The sequence below is a fragment of the Taeniopygia guttata genome, chromosome Z, assembly GCF_048771995.1.
Source record: "Taeniopygia guttata chromosome Z, bTaeGut7.mat, whole genome shotgun sequence".
In the NCBI taxonomy this organism is placed as follows: Eukaryota; Metazoa; Chordata; class Aves; order Passeriformes; family Estrildidae; genus Taeniopygia; species Taeniopygia guttata.
The window spans coordinates 51,940,109-51,960,307 of NC_133063.1; the positions used below are offsets into that span (position 1 = coordinate 51,940,109).

General features: G+C 40.5%; 1 protein-coding gene and 1 long non-coding RNA gene across 2 annotated transcripts in view; one reads left to right on the top strand and one right to left on the bottom strand.

Annotated features, from left to right (window-relative positions):
• The window catches only part of LOC140681705 (uncharacterized), a 20,128-nt gene extending 1,779 nt beyond the window's left edge, over positions 1–18,349 (top strand). Inside the window, exon 2 of the long non-coding RNA XR_012052782.1 lies at positions 17,826–18,349. This is a non-coding gene — a long non-coding RNA (uncharacterized lncRNA). The remainder of the gene's footprint in view (positions 1–17,825) is intronic.
• Positions 6,048–17,559, bottom strand: CCL28 (C-C motif chemokine ligand 28). Its single transcript, XM_030258885.3, has 3 exons — positions 17,379–17,559; positions 7,633–7,759; positions 6,048–6,877 (listed from the first exon to the last, which is right to left on the bottom strand). The coding sequence occupies exons 1-3, from the start codon at positions 17,440–17,442 to the stop codon at positions 6,721–6,723; spliced, it is 348 nt and encodes a 115-aa protein (XP_030114745.2). The 5' UTR covers positions 17,443–17,559; the 3' UTR covers positions 6,048–6,720.
• Positions 18,350–20,199: the final 1,850 nt, after the last annotated feature.

The following is a 20,199-nucleotide window of genomic DNA, read 5'->3' on the forward strand; positions in this document are numbered from 1 at the left end:
GGCGGTTGCCTGGCAACGGCAGTGTCCGCGTGTCCCGGCCCAGCCGCACGGAGGAGCCCGGCCCGGCCTGACCCCGGCCCATTCCGACCCCGGCCCATTCTGGCCCCGGTTCGATCCCGGCTCATTCCGGCCCCGGCCCGGCCTGACCCCGGCCCATTCCGACCCCGGCCCATTCTGGCCCCGGTTCGATCCCGGCTCATTCCGGCCCCGGCCCGGCCTGACCCCGGCCCATTCCGACCCCGGCCCATTCTGGCCCCGGTTCGATCCCGGCTCATTCCGGCCCCGGCCCATTCCGGCCCCGGCGTGTCCTGACCCCGGCGTGCCCCAGCACCGGGGCTCGCACGGGGCTCTGCCAGCAGAATTGCTTCACGGAGGATGTGATGGATATCCTGCCCTGCCCTGGATCTTACCCTAGTATTTTCGTTCGAGCTCGTTAAATCCTCCGTGTGCCAAGCCAGATATCACGGGGTTGCTGCTGTCTGACAAATTGGCATTGTGTGGGTTCCCGTGCCAGCCTTGCTTGCCTTTAGGCCGTGCCATGATTTATTGCCACCTAATCCATTGCTGCACACCCCCAGAGACCTGGGAGAACAAACTTCTGTTGTATGAATGGAAGCTGCTTGACAAAAGTCAAACACAAATTTTGTACCCTGGATAACTGGGTTGTAAACCACTGCTCAAGTCAAGGAAATGTACTCCCTTTAGCAGCTGTCAGATTCTGTGAGATCTGACTGGTGAAGCCAGCAGAAGACACCAGCTTGCTCACCTCACTCCATTCCAAGGTGTTAAACCACCATCTTAGGGGCAGGTAAAAGCACTGCTAAAGAAATGGAAAAGCTATCATTTAAAGTGTTAACTCCTGCCCTGTTTGTTCAATCTGTTTTAAACTAGCAACTGTTTGTTGTGCCATTGTCATGGAGAATCATCACAGATTTGTCACATAACTATCTGTAGTGTGAGAATTGAGAAATACTACTGAGAAATCAAGAAAAGTTTTGCTTGCATGTGCTACCCTGCAGTCTCCTGATAAGCTTGTGCCAGTCACTGTTACACGCCAGTTCCATTTGTAATTCTGAAAAAAATATGTTGACAAAATGCAAATTCAGTAGGTGATGGTGTAGTTACATCATGTAGACACAGTTACCTCCTTTGCCTACAGACAAAAGGAACTTGTCAGGAAAATTCATCTTCTGTTCTGGGACTCCAAAACTTCAATTCCTTCTTCTTTTCCATTCCTACCACAGGAAACAAACAAAAAAAAAAAAAAAAAAAAAAAAAAAAAAAAAAAAAAAAAAAAACAAAAAAACAAAAAAACCAAACAAACCAACACTAAACAAACACAAAACCCCCCACCAAACCAAAACCAAAACCAAACAAAACAAAACAAAACCAAAAACAAAAACACCAAAGCAAAAGAGAACAAAAAGACCCTAAAAAACCCTACCAAAAATCAACCAACCAACCAAAAAGAACCTCTCCAAACCACACAATACCAAAAATCAAGAACCCCTCAAAACCACACAACACCAAAAAACAAGACCTAGAGCTGTATCCTTGTTCTAAACACCAAAAATCAACCAACCAACCAAAAAGGACCTCTCAAAACCACACAATACCATAAAACAAGAACCCCTCAAAACCACACAATACCATAAAACAAGAACCCCTCAAAACCACACAATACCAAAAAAACAAGACCTAGAGCTGTATCCTTGTTCTAGACATCAAAATGATCTCCTATACTGGCCTGAATATGCACTTGGTGGCAAAATATTTCCTGCCACAGGGATGCCTGGATTGCCCTGGCTTTATGGAAGAGGTGCTGGGGAGCAGATGGACTGGTCCACTCCTCTACTCCCTGGGGACTCAGCTGCCTGTGCACAAGGCCAGCACTAGTTCCCACACCTCAGGTAGCCTGGGATGGGGCTGCCCTGGAGAAAGGAGTGTAATGGTGCTGTAATGGAGCTGTGGCTCCTTGGTCACCTTTCCCTTTCACTGGGGAGCTGTATTCAAACTTGGCCCATTGCCAGAGGGGCACCATGAATGTGCCTGTACAGTGTGGTACAGCCCTTACTGATCCTGACCCAGTGACTTGACTTCCCACCTTCACTTCTGACCTACTCAACTCTACAGACTTGACTGAAAACCTGGACTCTTGTTTGACCCTGTTTTGCCATTATTGACCCTGCTCTACATATTTGTTTGGGCACTGTGAGAGCCTGCCCTTGGTGAGGTCACTGGCTTGCCTGCTGCCTTGTCATGGCTCTGGCTGCACCTGCTCTTGCTGCTTCTGGCCATGAAAATCTGCCCACCTGGGAGCCTGTTCTCAGGTGGGGGTTTTTCTTCTGATAAATGTCTTATTTGCTTTCCAAATGGTGAGGTCAGAATTGGGTTCTGCACTTCTTTTTTTTTTTTTTTTTGTGCATTTATAGTATAAATCTTATACTATAGATCTTAAAAATGCAGAACTTCTACAGATGTCATAAAGAAACCATACCAAAATTTTTAAGTTAGCTTGGGGAGGTGATCCATATTTATTGCTTTCTTTTCCATAGTCTATGTATCTCTACTTTCTAGAGATTTACTTGGTCTTTACACTGCTAGAAGCATTGGTTTTGTCTCCTCAGGATGTTTATGGATCCAGATGCTAATTTAAATTTATATCAAGTCCAAACTTCTTCCTCTTGCAGACTGGTTTGATGACTAATCCTTTATAGCCTAAAATCTAGAACCTAGTTTTTCTTATTAATCAGTGCAATTTATTGTATAATTGTTGTCAACAGTGTTATTTTTATTCAGCTTTATGACACTATTTTTCCTGCCACAGACTGTATTACAAGTGAATGCTTATAAAAATTACAATTGTTTGTTCACAAGAAAGGATCTGGCTATGCTGCTGTTGCAATAATATACAATTGTTTTATATTAATTTCTCATAAGGATTGCATTGATATCATTAAAGTTGTTGGTAAATCTTATTCCAAAACTCTTAGCTAATTAATTATATTTTTCTAACCAAATTATGCTCCAGACATGTGATTGCACTATTTCCAGCCCAGCTAGCAAGAATGCAGGTCATTTCCCTTTCATGGCTGTAGAGCTTAACCAATCTGCCCAAATCAAAAATTGTATTTGCAAATTTTGTTTGTTAATTTGGACTAATGCACCAAAATGAGTGCTGCACCTCAGTAACCTTAGGACTGTAAACCTGAGAAAGGACAGGTTGTTTTTATAAAAATGGTACTACCAAAGAAACTCAGCATAACTCAAAATAACATTGTCTCACAAACATGCTCAGGTGTGCTAGTCAGAGGGCAAACATATATCCTCTTCCTCTGTTAAAATTCAGACTGTTTTGGTAAAAGAAATTGAATTTGAGCCTCTATCAACATTGTTCAACTGTGTAAAAGTGTCTGGTAATTCCTAACCCAGTACTGTTTTGAAAGAAAAGTGTTTGCAATTTTATGACTCTAGTCTTCTAGTTTTAAGCAAGAATATCAAATTCAGGGTGCTGGTTTTGCTTTAATAGACCCAACACGTTCTTTGTTTTTGTTTAGCAGTTCTTAAGCAATGCCATCTGTTATTTCTTTAAAGCATCCTAAAGACTTAGAGGCTGTCACATTAAGCTAATAGCTCTTAAAATAAATTTAAAAGGTGGTTGATAATAATCTGTTAAGCTGTTTCTTAAAAGTACGTAAGAGAGATTTTATTGCAATTCTCAAGAATATTAATTACAAGTCTAATTTGGACTTAATTCTATGGAAGGTACATTTCTAAGCCACTAAAATACTAACTGGTGTTTTCAAATGCATCCAACTATGCATCTTTAGGCACCTAAACCTATTGAAAAGAGACCTTTATTCAGCATTTTCGGGGAAAACAAAGTCATGTGCCCTAATAATCTCTTCCACAAAACAAGATGTTGGGATGACTTCAACGAAAAAGGCATTGATTTTCTTTTGTTGCCAAGTACAAAATAGCAAAGGTCAAAAATAATGCTCAGGTACAGAGAATATGAGATCACTCAAGTGAAGATTTGAGAACTGGAAGATTTTTCTTCTACATATTTGTGTGTCAGCGTTCAGAGATAAATGAAACTGTATGAGGCAGTGGATCTTTCAAGTGTTGTTTTGGTACTTCTTATACCAATATCAGGGAAGAAAGTTTTTATTAAGATTGAATAACAGGTACAAGTTATTGCTAATTCAGTTCTCAAAGGAATGCACAAGAACCAAAACTTGAAATGCAGCTGGAAGCAGGGAGTGGACTTTGTAATCTCATAATATCTCAGTTTGATCTATTGATTCCAGGAGAACCTAATAGAAGACATCACACTGGAGAACAGGAAGATGTAAACAAAAATATTAGAGCCTTTCTTTAAAGTAGGTCCAGTAAATGCATATATTTAAATTACATTTGTGTTGCATATTTGGTTGGGTCGTCAATTTCAATACAAAGAAGGAATTGCTAAATTAATAAGAATCAAAGATTTAGAGGCCAGAACGCTGACAGTACAAAAACTTGTTAGTAGTATCTGTACTGCTTTCCAAATGGGAGAGAAAACTGCAGCTGTGCTGTGATCCTACAACTGTCAGAGGACAGATCTGCAAGCCTGCATGGAGCTTCCCAGCAGCCTGTACCTAAAGCAGCATTAGCCCCTTCTCCTTCCCTCAGCTTGGGAAGGTTGTGCCATACTCTAATCCTGTGAAATGGTCTCTCCCATAGCACAGCCAAGGAAATTAGTCCATGCTTTAGTCAGTATGTTTATACTCTAAAAGGTCACTGGTTGCATTAATGGTATTGCTCTGAGGAGCTGAGATGCCATCATAAATCCACCTAGAAATCTGAAGGAAGCAAGAAGGTTCAAAATCTGAAATGGAGAGTAGAACATGAGGAAGAAAATGGAACTGCCAGAAAGAGTAATATGCTGATGCCATATTGTAAAGTGCTTCAGCAGTTTTGCATTCCTGGTGCTCTGCTGACCTGGAGCCCAGAGGGTTTGGATTTTGTGTGATACCCATTAGCTAATTATCCATGTAGTCTCCAGGCAGTGCAAATGAAATGGTGGAAAGCGTCTGCCATTTCAGCTTGCATTAGCCAAGGTCACATCCTCTGCCTCAGCTGTTTTCGAAGCACAGCATTGGGAGGAAGAGCTTCTGTGCAGGCTTGGAGTCAGAGAGAGCAGCCCCAGCTCCCGCTCCCAGCAGTAGGCTTCCTGCTATTCCAGCAGCCAGAGGATGGAGCTATGCCAGTGTACATGCTGTACAAAATATTCCCTACATTCTGGAAGAAGAATTATATCAGTTGCCTCATCCCTGTCAGAAGGCAGTTGGCTCATAAAAGCAGTAATTGTTTCTCTTATCTGTTTTGGAGGCAGTCAGGTTTCTTTCTTCAGATTTGCATCTGTACGAGTATGCTGTTTATCTCTAGTGACCTTGCTGCGGTTATTCGTCTTCTTTCTTATCTGGGGAATCTACCAGCAGCTGTTTCTATCCCATATCATCAGCCTTGCTTTTTGCCATGCTTGCAGGATGTAGTTTTACATAAAAATTTCAAAGCAAACACTAGAGGCAACTCAGAGGACCTCATTTAAGTCAAATGCAGTGATTGAAAAAAAAAACAGTAATTGCTAGGGGAAGAGAAGAAAGAGCGGAGTTGTGCTGCTATATTAAGTATTTTTGGCTTGTGAGATGTGTGCACTCTATGGCACTTACTCTTTTAAAGACCTCTCTTCTCCCTCATTTGCTGCTTTCTGTATACGTGTCTGTGAGGAGAAGTGCTATTGATGAGATGTCTTTGGGGAAATACTAAATTACTTTGAAGCTTCCAAGGAAGGAGGGAGGGAATACAGACTGTGCCACACAGGAGAAGCAGTACTGTACAGTGGAAGGGAGGCTATGGAGTGGACAGACTGTCATCATTGCTAGTCTTTGGGAAAAGCCTTTGAGGGATAGATGTATTCCTCAGTCTTGATTATGAGAAATTCAGCGAAGAGAGTAGGAAGGACCTATCTGAAAGATCTGAGTATTTGAATGAACAAAATTGAATGAACAAAAGCAATAGAGATGATCTTTATTGCATATTGCATAGCTTTAAGTGCCACACTTTGAGTCCTGTGAAAAGGATGAGATATTACCACCAAAATAACATTTCATGATAGTAACAGCTGGGAGTAGAGATTGTTTAAAACAGGTAAAATATGTGGTTTTGGCAAGCAAGCTGGAAGTATCTGAAAAAGTGTTTGTAAAACTATGCAAAATTAAGAAAAAAAGAAATATTATGATTGGAAGAATATAAACAAAACAGACAACAGCAGAAAGATGATTTCAGACAGGGAAGAATAGAGACCAAGTATAGGACTGGGAAAAAATGGAGGAATGAGAAAGAACAGCATGTTAAAACAGAAGTCACAGGGGAGGTTGCCATAAAAGTAGAGTGAGAGAGAGAAAGATTTAAGTCTGACAAAAGATCTAGGAGGTACCACGAACACTTGCTACAAGACATTACAAGGAACACTTTGTCATTTGTCTGATAGTCTGACCAGCATTGTTCTGAGCACAGGTGATTTCTGCCTCTGCTTTTTCTAGCACATAGAGATTTGAAAAGTCATTTTAATGCTACAATCATCCATCACTAGTGAAATCTAGTATCCTTGCCCGCAGTGCCATATGCCACAGAATCTTCATCATGGGTCATTTTGCTTCATCTTGCTTAATTTTGCTACTGCTTCTGTTCTTTCTGTTTGGTAATTCTGGTTCTTCTCTGCTTTCTAACATGAAATTTGCTCCTGTGAATCTTGTGCTTCATCTTCTTCATCATTTTTTTGACTTTTTTATTCCATGGATTCACACAGAACTTTCTGCCTTTCATGTGGAGACTAAGATTGAAAAAAATGGTTGTCAGTTTCACAGAAAAAAAGTAAAAATCCCAGATTTTAAAAATCATCATAATTATCACTCACATATGAAGACCACAAGGTTAGACTTGGTTAATCTTAAATATTTTATGCTGTGTTTATTAATTTTTTCTGGTTTCAAATACTAGGGCCTAAGTTTTAGCTGATTAAATTTATATTCCAAAATCTGAAAAAAGGCTTTACTGCTTCAGTAGTAAAGGCTTTAATACTTCAATGCAAAAAGAACCACAGTGCAAAGCAGTACATTTCTATGGCCAATAAATAAGCAACTACTGTTTAGTTATTATGACTGTCATTATTATGCAAAAGTCTAGAAAATGTACCAATTTAATCCAAATGGTGTGATATTGTACCAGAAAAATAATTAGATATAGTTTATGTACAAAAGTAAAGCTGACTTAATGAGTTTAGGCAATGGTTTTAGGGGATAAATAATTGGAAAGATCAGAAAAGTCTTAATGTGCATGAGAAATTTTTCAGCTCTGAAAATAAAACGTCAATGAAGACCGAATAATATTCAGTATTATTAGTGAAAAAATAATTAAGTTTTAACAATCAAGTTTAAATAGCACAAGAAAGGACAGTTCTTAAATTGCATACAACATTGTTTTTTGAATTTGTGTTAGCTTGCCAAAATTCTACTTATTTAAATGCTGTATAATAGGTTTTAACTTGTAGTATCCCTTTCACAGTGAATGACACAAAATATCTCTTACATAACAGCCTCTAGGTGACACAGGCCACCAGCTTTCTGGATTTCAAATCTCTCCACTCTTCTGAGAATTCCTTTGGAAATTTCATCTGAAATTTTCATGCAACAGTTAAAGGCCCCAGGAAACAAAGCTAAAAAGAGGAGTAGCAATGTTAGAAACAACACAGATATAAGAGGGATAACTCATAGTTTGACTGCACAGAATCACAGAGGGGTTGAGACTGGAAGGCACCGCTGGAAGTCACCTAGTGCTGCTCAAGCAGGGCCATCTGGTCTCTGTGTCCTGCTTGAGCTCTGCTCTCAGACCCTGATAATGTGGTTAGCTTAATTAACTCAATTTTATAAGACAAGCAGCCATTACTTTCAGTTAACAAGCAAGTCATGTGTTCATACCCCTTACCTCATTATCAGGCCCTGGAGGTCCTGTGAAACAAGAGACAAACCAATCAGATTTCTATTTCTGTTCCTACCAGCCCCGGGCCTGCCATCATTGCTCCCCAGATGCAGCACTTAGCATTTCCCCTTGTTTCCTGAGTTTCCTCTCTGCCTATTTCTATGTCAGCAAAACCACGTGGTACATCAGCTACTGCTCCCAGTTTGTTATCATCTGCAAACATGCCACAGGCACATTTGGTCCATTATCCAGGTCTTTAATGAAGGTGCTGAACTCAGTTGTCTCCCATAGTGATCCCTGAGGTTTATGGCACCAATTACAACACCCTGGACCTGGTTCTTCATTCAGTTCTCTGTCTGCCTCAATCTTTACTTGTCTATCCTATACTTTGTCAGCCTGTCTATCATGGTATTACAAGAGACAGTAATCAAAGCTCTTCCTGAAGTCAGGGTACAAAAAAGCCCATATCTCTCTTCTTGACCAATAAGGTAGTCACTATTGGAGATGGCTACCAGGTTGTCAAGCATGATGTCCCCTACATAAATCCATGCTGACCACTCCTGATGACTATCTTGCCTTTCAGATCTTGGGAAACGCTTTCTCCGAGAATTTTCTTCATCACCTTCCCAGAGACTGAGATGAGGTTCAGCAGCCCATAGTTCTCTGGATCTTCCTTCTTGCTCTACTTGAGGATAGGGGTAACAGTTGCTCTTTTCAATCTTCAGGAGACTCTCCCACTTGCCATGACTGTTCAAAGGTAACTGACAGTGGCCTTACAATGGCATCAACCAGCTTCCACAGCACTGGTTGTAGTCCATCCTATTTGTACTGTGGCGTTATATATGTCTAGTTTTTAAAAGTGCTCTCTAGTTTGGTCCTTCTCCACTGACAATAAATCATCCTTGCTTCAAACATTCCCTTTGGTCCCAGGAACCTGGGATTCTTGTTAGTTTGCCTAGTTTGCATGGTAAAGGGTAAGACTAATCAAAGTGTTGAATGCCTTAACCATGTAATTTGTTACCAGTTTCTCTGTCCAATTTAGCAGTGGGTTTTGGTATTCACTCCTCTTTCTTTTGTTATATATATACTTATGGAACATTTTGTCACATGTCACATTTCTTGACAGATTCTACTCCAGCTCAGCTTTGTCTTTTTCTTTCCTTACAGCATTCCTGCATGATCAGACAACCCTATACTCCGCTTGGGTCACCTGGCCCTGCTTCCGCCTCTTTGTTCCACACACTGTTTTTATGTTCTGATGCAGTTAAAAGCTCTAAGGACGTCCAGCCAGGCCTCCTGCTTGGGTTTCTGTTTGTCAGGACAGACCTTTCTAATGTTTGGAGGGGGTGACCCTTGAACATCAGCCAGCTCTGCTTGACCTCTCTTCTATCCAGGATAACATTCCATGGGATTCTTCCAAACTTGTGAAGAGCTTGTAAATCAGCTCTTATTAAATCCAGGGCCATGATCTTGTTTTTTGCCCTGCTCCCTTCTCTTAGAATCCTGAACTCCACCACTTTATGGACACTGTAGCCAGTGCTGCCTCTGATTTTATGCCCCTGACTAGATTTCTGTTTGCAAGTATCTCGCCCATCTGAGTGCTTTTCTGTGCCAGTTCTTTGATTACTTGTTGTGGAAGATGTCATCAATGCACATCAAAGTTTGTGGATTGTCGGAATCTGCAGGTATTGATGATTCCGAGATTGTATAAAGTCTCTGTCTTTCTGCCCCGTAGCCAAAGAAGAAGCCATAATTCGTCTGTGCTGTTTTCCAGGTTGTTTATTCTTGCTTATCTCTAACATGTTCTGCTGCCCTGCCGCAGGTCTGTCCTGCAGGGCAGCGTGTGGGGCTCTGCCCCTCAGTGGGATGGTACAAACATTATATACCAGAAACTACGTGTACTATATTTACAATAATGTGCCAATATCTATCACCTACGTTGAATAGTGTGTCCCCACCCTAAACCAATAGAAAAATGCCAACACTACAGTGAAACATGGAGGGCATGAAGAAGGAGAAAAAGGACAAGACACACCCAATTTCCTCCATCTTGTCCCCTCTGAACCCCTAATCTAGGAACCTAAAATTTTACTTTTGCACCCGTGCCACACTTAATTATTACTCTTATCAAACACTCAGAGCTTGTAATTCATCCTGTAAGATTGAAAACTCCTCTCCATGGACAGAGATCACAGACAGTGTCTCTGGGGGCTCTGTACAGGGGGGTTTCTGACCCCCTGCCAGGGTCCCAGACTTGCCAGGGCAGCCAGAGGGAAGCCCTGGATTCCCACATCTCCCTCTCCTTTTTGAACCAAGAACACTTGTTTGACAACTTGCTCAGATATTTCTCTAGGATGAAGGTCTCAAGATTAAACCCACTCTTCAAAATGAGCACGGCAAGGACCCTTGGGTCCCAGACGAACTAATCTGGGAGAAGTAGAGACAGAATCTTCTTCCTATTTGTTTTCATTTTTCTTCCTATCCATGCTTTTCCTAAGTAATAATTTAGCCTTGAATGCAAGAGTCATGAGCTAGAAAAAGGACAGAGAATCAATTTCAGCTTCTGTAAGCAGAAGATAAGTCTGTTTAAAAATTTTCCTGTAAGCAAGACGATTGTGTGCTCCTCTTCTTACAAGAATACTTGCTGAGTGCTGGAATAACAGATTCTGGCACAGCTGTAGCAGTGAGCTTGAGCAGCCAGCAATGGAGCTGGAGTCTTCGGCGAGCACTCACACTGCCCACTGCTGCTTACAGGGGGATTTTGTATGTGTGGGGCTGATGACAGGGCCCTGGGATCTCACAATCAGAAGGGAGGTGGAAAGACAGAAGCTGGCTCACAAGTTGTCTCATCAGCAACCCAGAGAGGAGGGCTATAAATAATCATATGGTGCAGAAGGACTAATTAAGTGTTGAGTGCTACCTATGTTATTTCCCCATTGTCCTTTGTTTTTCTCTCTTCAACAGCAAACTTCTTGTGAAGCAAGTTAATTGAGGTTCACAAATGGAAACTCAGCTCATTGAGCACCACTAAGTTTAAGGTTTTTTCTGGGTCCTCAAGATAGAGTTGATAAAAGTGAAGTATAAACTTTTGTCGTTGCTAGTCAGTTCCTGACAGAAGAATTCTGTCAGATGAAAACTTAAGGGAGGATAATTATATTATCAACTCTGTCTGATGTTGCCTGCTGTGCTTTTTAGAGAGGTCTACTCCAGTTCTTCTTTGGGGTCTAGTAAACTAAATTTCTTGGCAAGACCAGTACTACCAGCTGAATGGCTGAATATTACAGGAGGTTTTAGGGAAAGCCAGCTGTCCCCTGAGCTATTCCTTAACTGGTTTTGCTGATGCTTGACTACCTCTTGCCCTCATCCTACTTTATGTACTTAAAACCATCCCTTGCTTTGATACTCAGATCAGAACTATCAGTATTGCACTTTACAGTGCACTATATAGCACCATATTAGCCATTAGTATGCTTTATATCTGAAAATTATTAATTTAGCATTTATGTACTTTTATAGTTTTGTAAGGAAAAACATACACAGGCTCAGCCAAGGAAAATAAAGAAAAACTCCTGATGCATCCAGGTGGGCTTGTGATTGTCTCACTGGCCACTTCTGACTGACAGCCCTTCTGCAAAAATCTTAACCAACAGGAATTGCATCCTTTAGCAACTTGTTTATAACTGCATATTTAGACACCACTTACATGACCAGAGATGCATTTTAGAGCAAATTCAATCACCCACTGCTCAGTCTTTGACTTGGAACATTGGATGCCACTGACATCCAGCCCATGCTGCTGTACAAAAGCTGTGCCCCACAGCTGTAAGCACAGGCAGCAATAGGCTGCATGTGAAACTGGGGAATGCCCCAACAAAAATCAAGCTGAAATTCTGCATAAAATGTAAATGAGTGGTGCTAAACAGTCAAGAGCATTTCTTAGGGACATTGAGAGCCTGCTAGTACATTTTTATTAGAGGTGTGTGCCTGGGGAGGCTTTCTTGCTTTCACATGTATGTATTCCTCAAGCTGTGCTACAATATGGAAAAGAGAAATTGATAATTTGTGAGTCATAGATGAATGCACTGCCATGAATGTCTTTCTGTCAGAGAACATGAAAGTGTCACCAGCAACCTTCTGCTGACAGAGGCACTTACGAAATTTTTTTCCTGTGTATGAAGTATGAGAGTAGTGAGCCAAGGAAATCCTGTAGTTCCCCAGAGCCCAGAAAAACTGATGCTGCTCTCATGGAGCACTGAACCATCCTGCAGCTCCATTGTTACTATAACTTCATTCTAATCCTGCAAGTGGGAAGAAATTAGGAGGTAATCCTAAACAAAGCTAATCATTTTAGCCCAACCCAGGGCCATTTTCTTTTTTTTTTTTTTTTTTTTTTTTTTTTTTTGTGGTTTCAGCAATTCAGTAAGGGTTATTAGTAATTGTTGATCTAAACAGTAGTTAAAAGGAAAGAACTGTGGGTTTGCACATGGATGTTAGCATGGCCTTTTTTGTGCCATTTATCAATCAATAGGATTTTTTCAGTGCTGCTGATTTCATTTGTCTCTGTTGCTCGGTGACATAGTAAGAAATACACAGCAGCTTACCCAAAAGTTATTTAGACCTGTTGTCTGACACAGCCTCTTAAAGCTAAAGGAGCTAAAGGAACTGCTGAAAGGACTAAGTTTAGTGGTGGATCTTGAGACAAAAGGGATTCCTCTGTTATTTTAGCAAGTGATATTATCTACTTTGGTATTTCTTCCCTGGGAACTCTCTCCAGGGAATGACCTGTTGTTTTCAAAGTTATTTAGCACATTCAGAAAAAGAAGAAAAAAAGGAAATAAAAGAAATGTGAAAGTTTTCCAAGTTGTCCTGACAGAAGGGTTTGGAACTGAATGATCTTCAAGGTCTCTTTCAAAACAAACCATTTTATGATTGAAGTGGAGTACTTGGGAATGGAGCATAGTGAAAACAAACCCTCTTATGGAGCAAGATCTCTATGAGTACTGTCCATTACATCTGCCTTTATATTTTACTTGATCAGTGTCAAGTCTCTTTGACTGCCCAAACTTTCCTTTTTCCTCTCTGCTATCTGGCCAAACTTAGTCTATATAAACTTGTTTTACCCTTCTGCTCTACTTTTTTTTCATTGTCGTTCTCAAACTTGAGAGCCCTCTGGCTGTCTAGGGTTCAGGCAAAAAATATATATTAAAAAAAAAAAAAAAGAGTTATTGGTGCATGCTCAGTTTCTGGGGCCACGAAGAACTTTCTGTTCTTCAGTTTCAAGCTGATATTCCTAGATTTGCCAAGTCTTTTAGGAAAACTGTTGTGCCTGATGAAGAGCCCACCTGTGGCACACAGTGGGAGTGTGACAGGCTCTTATACTGCTCTCCTCTGCAGTTTCAGGCAGGTGGGACTGGCAGGAGTAGGGCAGAGCAGTGGTAAGGACAGACATGGCAGTTAGTGGTTCTGCCAGCCTCCTCCATAGAGAATTTAACATGGCAGGGCAGGTCTTTGCCTCATGAAGGAGGGCCAGATGGAGGAAAAAAAGGAGATGATGCCCCATGGAAACAGATCGTGAGTGATGGAGCCTTTGTACCCCCAACCCCTGTGCTTGCTCTTAACTATCGGTTTCATTTTGGTCTCTTTTGACTAAACATGATAAAGAAAAGCTGTGATTTATGTGAGAACAGTAGGGAGGGCATTGTTACTTCCTTTCTCCATTTCCCTCCACTCCAGACCCAACCCAGCTGCCTTAGGTAGGACTTGTGCAGCTCTTTTCTTCACAAGTTTCACTCCAGCAGTTAATGTTTTGACCAGGCCTTTGGTGGTCCCTCCTGAATCCTGCTGGCAGCGCACAGGAGCCTGTCTACTCCTGGCAGAGCACCTGGTTCACCTTTGTGAACTGGACTGCTTGAAGGAAAAGCCATGCTGTACTTATTCTTTTATGTAACCAAGAAAACCAGGATAGTTCTTGAATTAACACAAAATGATGGATCCCAGCAAATATGGGTAACATTCTCAAGCAGGATGGGTTTCCCTAACATTTGTGTGGTCTGAGGGGAAGCTTCTCTTGCACAGTGAGATCCATACATCTGAGGCACTTTCTGTTTCTATGCTGAAATGTGAGCTGCTAATTATGCCTCAAGTTCACCCTGAACGATTGCAACTCTGCACACATTGCACAAGTTTGACACACCCGTGCTATTAGCAGCAGGTGTTAGTGTTTCCTAATGGAATTCTTTTGTGGTTACAGAGTAGGCTTTGTACATCTGGAAAGAAAACCCACACAGCTTTGCATTGATTAATAGCATTACCATCTTGCTTAGTCAGAACATGGTGTTTATTGATATGCTCTGGTATCAGCACAGCCATTTCCACAGATGAGTTTCAGCACTTAGTCCCATGTTGTTGGCTTATGAACATAGAATCCAGGCTCTGCCCTTGGAGGGAAATGTACTATCACATCACCTACACTTAATATTAACTACTGTAAGGCTTATTTAGCACTCATTTCATAAAGCTGCCAGAAAGTGTTTCTCTCATTTAAAACATACTTGAGGCTATTTTAAGAGTCCAGTACCTCAAGGCAGGTCTTTTCATCTTAAGCTAAAGCAAGCCAATAACTATTTCATTATTCAGAAGACTCTGATCCTGGTTGACAGGTGAACAAAGCCAGATGCTAGAATTCTTAGGAAATGCAGCATAGACATAGACTGTAAAAACAGGGAGGTTGCTTAATAGCTGGACTTGAGAGGGGAATTCAAATGTTGCAAAATGTTCCAGTGCATCCTATCTATTTTAACATGGTAATGCACACAGTTAAAGCACAATTCTGAGACAGTTTAAAAAAAGATAGAAGGGATTATAAGCTATAACCATATAACCATAAATAATAATATATAAATATAAAAAAACATACTATACAAAGAATAAATATGATTGAAGTTATGTGGTGATGTTTCTCTTGTTTTGTTATGAGGCTGCTGTTAATACGGACATTTTCAAAGCTGGAAGGCTGACTGGAGATGATCAGATCAGTATTTCCTATAGGTCAGGATTTTAGGATAGGATTTTGTCCATCAAATCATGATCAGTTTGCAAGCTGTCTGTCTCCATACAACATCCTTGGTGCTTGGGTTACAGAGCATCAAAGAAATGCAAGCTCAAAATTGGCAACACAGAATGTACTATTATGTGATCAAAAAGCCTATCTACTACCTAACCAAAAGTGGAAATTTCTACTATTCCTAGCAAAAACAAACATCACAATATCTTGCATATTAAGATGCAAAAAGAAGCAGTCATGTGAACATAAATCTGGTTTGTTTCTATAAAGAAATACATTTTGATAAGAGGGAACCCATCTCCCACACTGCACAGACCAGACTAACATTACTGGAATACCTTCAGTAGTGTAAGGTCTGATACTCCTTTGGGAAGTCTCAGACAATCTTATTTAGTTGCTATTCCTATGTTGTAGCATCAAACATTTGATTTGGATAGTATTATTGTATGTGAATTACCAAATTTCTTCTTTCATGTCTTCCGGATGAAATACATGTAGGAGCTTTCAGAAGAGAACTTTTGTCTACTCAAATTGAAATTCAAATCGACCATCTTTGGAATAGGCTCCATTGTCCAGCCTGCTGCACTGTGTGCCTCCTTCACTGCATGTGTGGCACCCTGTAAATCCCTGGCACTGAGATGTGATCATGGAAGATTACCAGGATTTTTGAAGCAAAATTGCAAAAATTTATTTTGAATTATATTGTGGGAAATGGGAGTAGAGGGGTAGAGTTTCTGGAGGGGGAAATCCCCATCACCCTCTACAGAATACCTTGATCTTGTTTTCTGGTCTTGCCTGTCTGGGCCATACTTAAGCCTGTAGCTAGGTGGGATTTTGGACAGTCGATGGCTTTCCTGGCCTCTGTCAACAGCTGCCAGTTCACATCCACAAGCAAAGGAACCTTCTGCGAGTACTAGCCCAGATCTTACTTTTATGTCTACTGTCACCCTGAAATAAATGGATGCATAATGGTGAGCCTAAGAAACATAAGCCTAGGTAGAGTTAAGCCCAAATCTGGTTCAGCTCAGGTAGTGTGTGCCTGTAACCCAGCCAGCCACCTGAAATTCTGCTTATTTTTATTGTGGGTTCTGCCATTTGAGTATTGTAATCAGGAATGGAGCATGCCTGTTTGATGAAATTTGGGTGTCAAAGGCATTTCCCCTATGTTTCAGTGTAAAAGAATACATTCTGAGAGAACCTTTACTTTGACCTGTGCATGTATGTGTCAGTTCTATTGCGCAAGACCTTGCTGACTGGCCAGATCATGTATCTAGACTAAAAGCACTTGGAGAGCATTCCCATGGCAGCAGGTGCAGTGGCCATTTTAACAGGATAAAATTCTAACACAGATTTTGTCCATCTGTTGTCTAAATCTTCAATGAATTCCACATTTCCTGCTCCTACTGAAGCCAGTAGAGCTTGAGAAAGGATTATCCTGAAAAAAGTGCCCCAGAATCTGAGTAACCTTCTTTGTGAACACAGTCTATTTTACAGTAGAAAATTACAAAGAAAAAGTAAGGATTTAAGCACAGCATTGCCTAGGTGGTTCTAAAAACTTTTAAAGTTGTTTAATTTTTAGTTTTTAATTTTTTTTTTCAATTTTAAGTTTAAAGTGAAGTTTAATTTTTAAGTGTTATCAGATCTCCTGAAACCTTGAGATATGCTGCACTGAACAGAGAGCAAAGTTGCATGCAAAACTGCTTTTCTGCTGGGAGAAATCTGTTACTGGAAGTTTGTAATAAAAAGTTTTTTGAAATCTCTGCCACCCAGGGCAACTTCACTTTAAATAAAAAAGACTAAGTGACTTTCTAAAAACATTTCCTCTGGGAAGCTTGAATAGGAGGAATTTACACCTGAACTTGAGAGATCCCTTTGAATAAATACTGACATTTTACTAGGTTTTCCCTCAGGAAATCACTGCTTTAAAGGTCTCACACCTTCAGCAGCTAAAATCTTCTTGATAATATTTCCTATGACAAATAGTTCACATGGTTTTTCCTTGCTCAAGCCAGTTCACAGATTTATATTGTGCTCACACCTGTTGTGGAAACATGAGGTTTGCAGAGGAAATTCTCAGGTGAAGCCCTGCATCCACTGAAAATGTGAATTGCTCTGTGCAATTAAGACACCCAAGTTTGAATTTTTGAAGAAAAGCAGCATTTAAGCTATCACCTCTGGTCCTGTGCAGAGCTGCAAAGGCTCAAGCACATGCAGTTCCAGGTAGGCACACTTCACGTCTTTTTATTTTTAAGAGACTAAAGTATAGAAATAGATAAAGTACAATTTTACTTACTCTCAGATGTCTGACTAACCGTGACTGCTAGAACAACCAAAACAGTGACAAATTTCACATCCATTCCTCCTTGGAGCTGCGGGAGCACAGCCACAGAGCAGGTGGTGAGCTGCAGGACTAACACCTGACCCTACCTGCTGGCTGCTGGGGATGAATGTGCCTTGAAGCCCCACCCTGAGCAGCAGCTTGGCGTCAGTTCTGTCCTGTGTGGCTCTATGGACTTCAGCAGGATTCCTCCTCTTACCTGAAGATGAGTGGTTCAGTTTTTTTGCCAGATGGGAAGACAGGCTGTGTTTCACACAGTTCCCCAAGAAGGTACTGCCTTACAGCCTTGCAGTCCTTCTCACCCATGAGGCTTTTCAGCAACAGACTTGCCAAGGGTAGGAGTACTTCAGAAACAAGTACTTGCAGGATTGAGAATTAAGAAAAAAAACTTTCTGCTTTTAGGTGTCACCTGCATGGAAGCTACACGTGCAATGCTGTGGGCCAAACCTGCTGTAGTACAAGAAATACAACGTCAAGAAGACCTCAGCCTTGATCCAGCTTTGCATTTGACCTAGGCAATTTCAGTCTGTAAGGACTATGTTATTCCTGTCACACTTGGCTTTCAGCACTGTTTTGAAGCTTCCAAACCTCTAAAAATATTACTGTGTGGTTTCAGCCTGAACTGAGCACAGTGGTTGTAAGAGTAGAGAGCAACTGCTATACTCCACCACAGGCAGTGCAGTGAAGGCTGCCTGCTTTGACCTTTCCCAGGGCTCAACTAGAAAATCAGTCTGGGAATTTCTTACCTATTCAACCAAGCTCATCCTTGCTTTGTCTCATTACATCATTCTTACTATTTCTAAATTTCCAGACCACAAGGTAGAAGAAATTTCTAACTTCAGGGACTTTAGTCTATACTTACACTGTCCCAACACTGGTTTTGCAATTTCTTCTAATAATAAATTAATAAAGTGCGATCAACCTTTCTGGCTATCAGTGTTTTTTTTCTTCATAGCTGTTTGTTTCTGTTGTTCACTGTTATCAACCAAGATAAGTGACCAGGGCAAATCCAGACTACTACACTTTGAAATAAAAGTCTACTGTTAAAATGAAAAAGAGTAGAAGATAATCATGTGTGTTGTTTAAAGTATGATTTTGAGGAAGTCATTTATGTTGAAATCAGCAAGTTGATTCATTGTCACCATTTAGTTTATAAAAGCTACACCATCCTGGCCAAAGCTAAGACAGATCACAACAGCTTTATTAACCTGAACCTACATAAGGACAAGAATATTAGCAGCATTATTGTTCTTCAAAGTAGGATGAGGAGCTAAAAACTAGATTAAAAGAAATACAGTAAGACAGCTGCTACTGGAGTAGCATGTTAAAGAAACAGTCAGTATTAGATTTTGTATTCCAGTGTCTGGTTGATGCTGCAAATCAGAATGCTTTGTTTCTTTGCAGATAATTAACTAGTTTGTCCTAGCAAATGCTTCACATGGGATGATACAGTTTTGAAGAACTGATACAGATTACAAGGGTCTTTCCACAGGGAGAGTATGGAGTATAGGAAGCTGTAGCAGTGATAGGGATGGAGGAAGAGCCAAAGCATTTTGTGTTTCTTAAGACCTGCTCCTGTATGACAAGTTCTAAGTGCTCCCCAGGAGTAACTCAGACATGCACACCTCCTGTGGTCTCAGAACCATGGAGTAAATACAACTATTTCGGTATCATTTTCTCTGCTGCTGGCAACAAACAACAGCACACTGAATAAAACTTATTTCTTTCAGCTCGAGTTCAAGTTTTATATCTTATGTTCCTCTATCTTATCTTCATGGTGTGATTTATAAGTACAGAATTAAGTAAATGGCCATTTACTTCAACACAAAAGTGCAGCAAGGACGTTAGGATTGTGTCAGACCCGGAACATGCTTCTTCCCATTTTATGGAGGCTATATAATGTGTCAATAATTTAAAATGCTAAACCTATTGAAAGAGGACCAAATGTATACTGGGGAACAACACTGATTTATGGGACTGAGAAATAAAAAATAAAAACAAAGAGAACAATAGCAAATATTGTGCTATACCTCCACGTGAATGTGCAGGCAACCATCCAATTTACAAAGGAAGAAGGAGTTAGCCAGAAATTCTTTTCCAAGAATTGGGCTGACAAGAGTTGACAGTGGCATTAGTTACAAGTATAGCTGAAAGAAGGCATAGAGTTTTATTGACATATTGACTTGGATTGCATTCAAAGCTCAAATCAAAGCACTAACCTGCAGGCAGAAATTGTTGCAAATGAGAAGCTAGTCATTCTACCCTGAGAAACAAAGTAAATGCTTTTTAAAATCCTTTTTGAAGTTCTACCTTTTATTTGTGAAGTAGAATGGCTAGCAAGGCTAAAACTGACCGATCTTTTAATCTGAGCCTTCAGTTTTTGAGCAGAGGTTAATGATTGGAACTTCTTTTTAAGTGTGCACTGTAATATAATCCCCTCAGTTAGATATACCTTTCTGCAGTTACTCAAGCTGAGGCAAGAGTAAATGTTCCTTCCTTCATCCATTCCTTGCAGTCAAACAATGTTCTTTTGCCACAGGAGTGCTGATTGCCGAGGAAGACTAAGTCCAGTTTGCTAAAGCAGGATAATTCATGTTAAAACAACTTTGAACTATTACTGTTTCCAGCAAGATTTAATTTGATGAAGGCCTCTAACAAATTGATAGATGCAATAGACTTATCAGAGTACTTATTACGCTGTAAATGATCATAATAACTGACTCAGAGTAATAAATATTTTTTCTAGTTTGGCTTAAATCATGAATGGACAGATTTC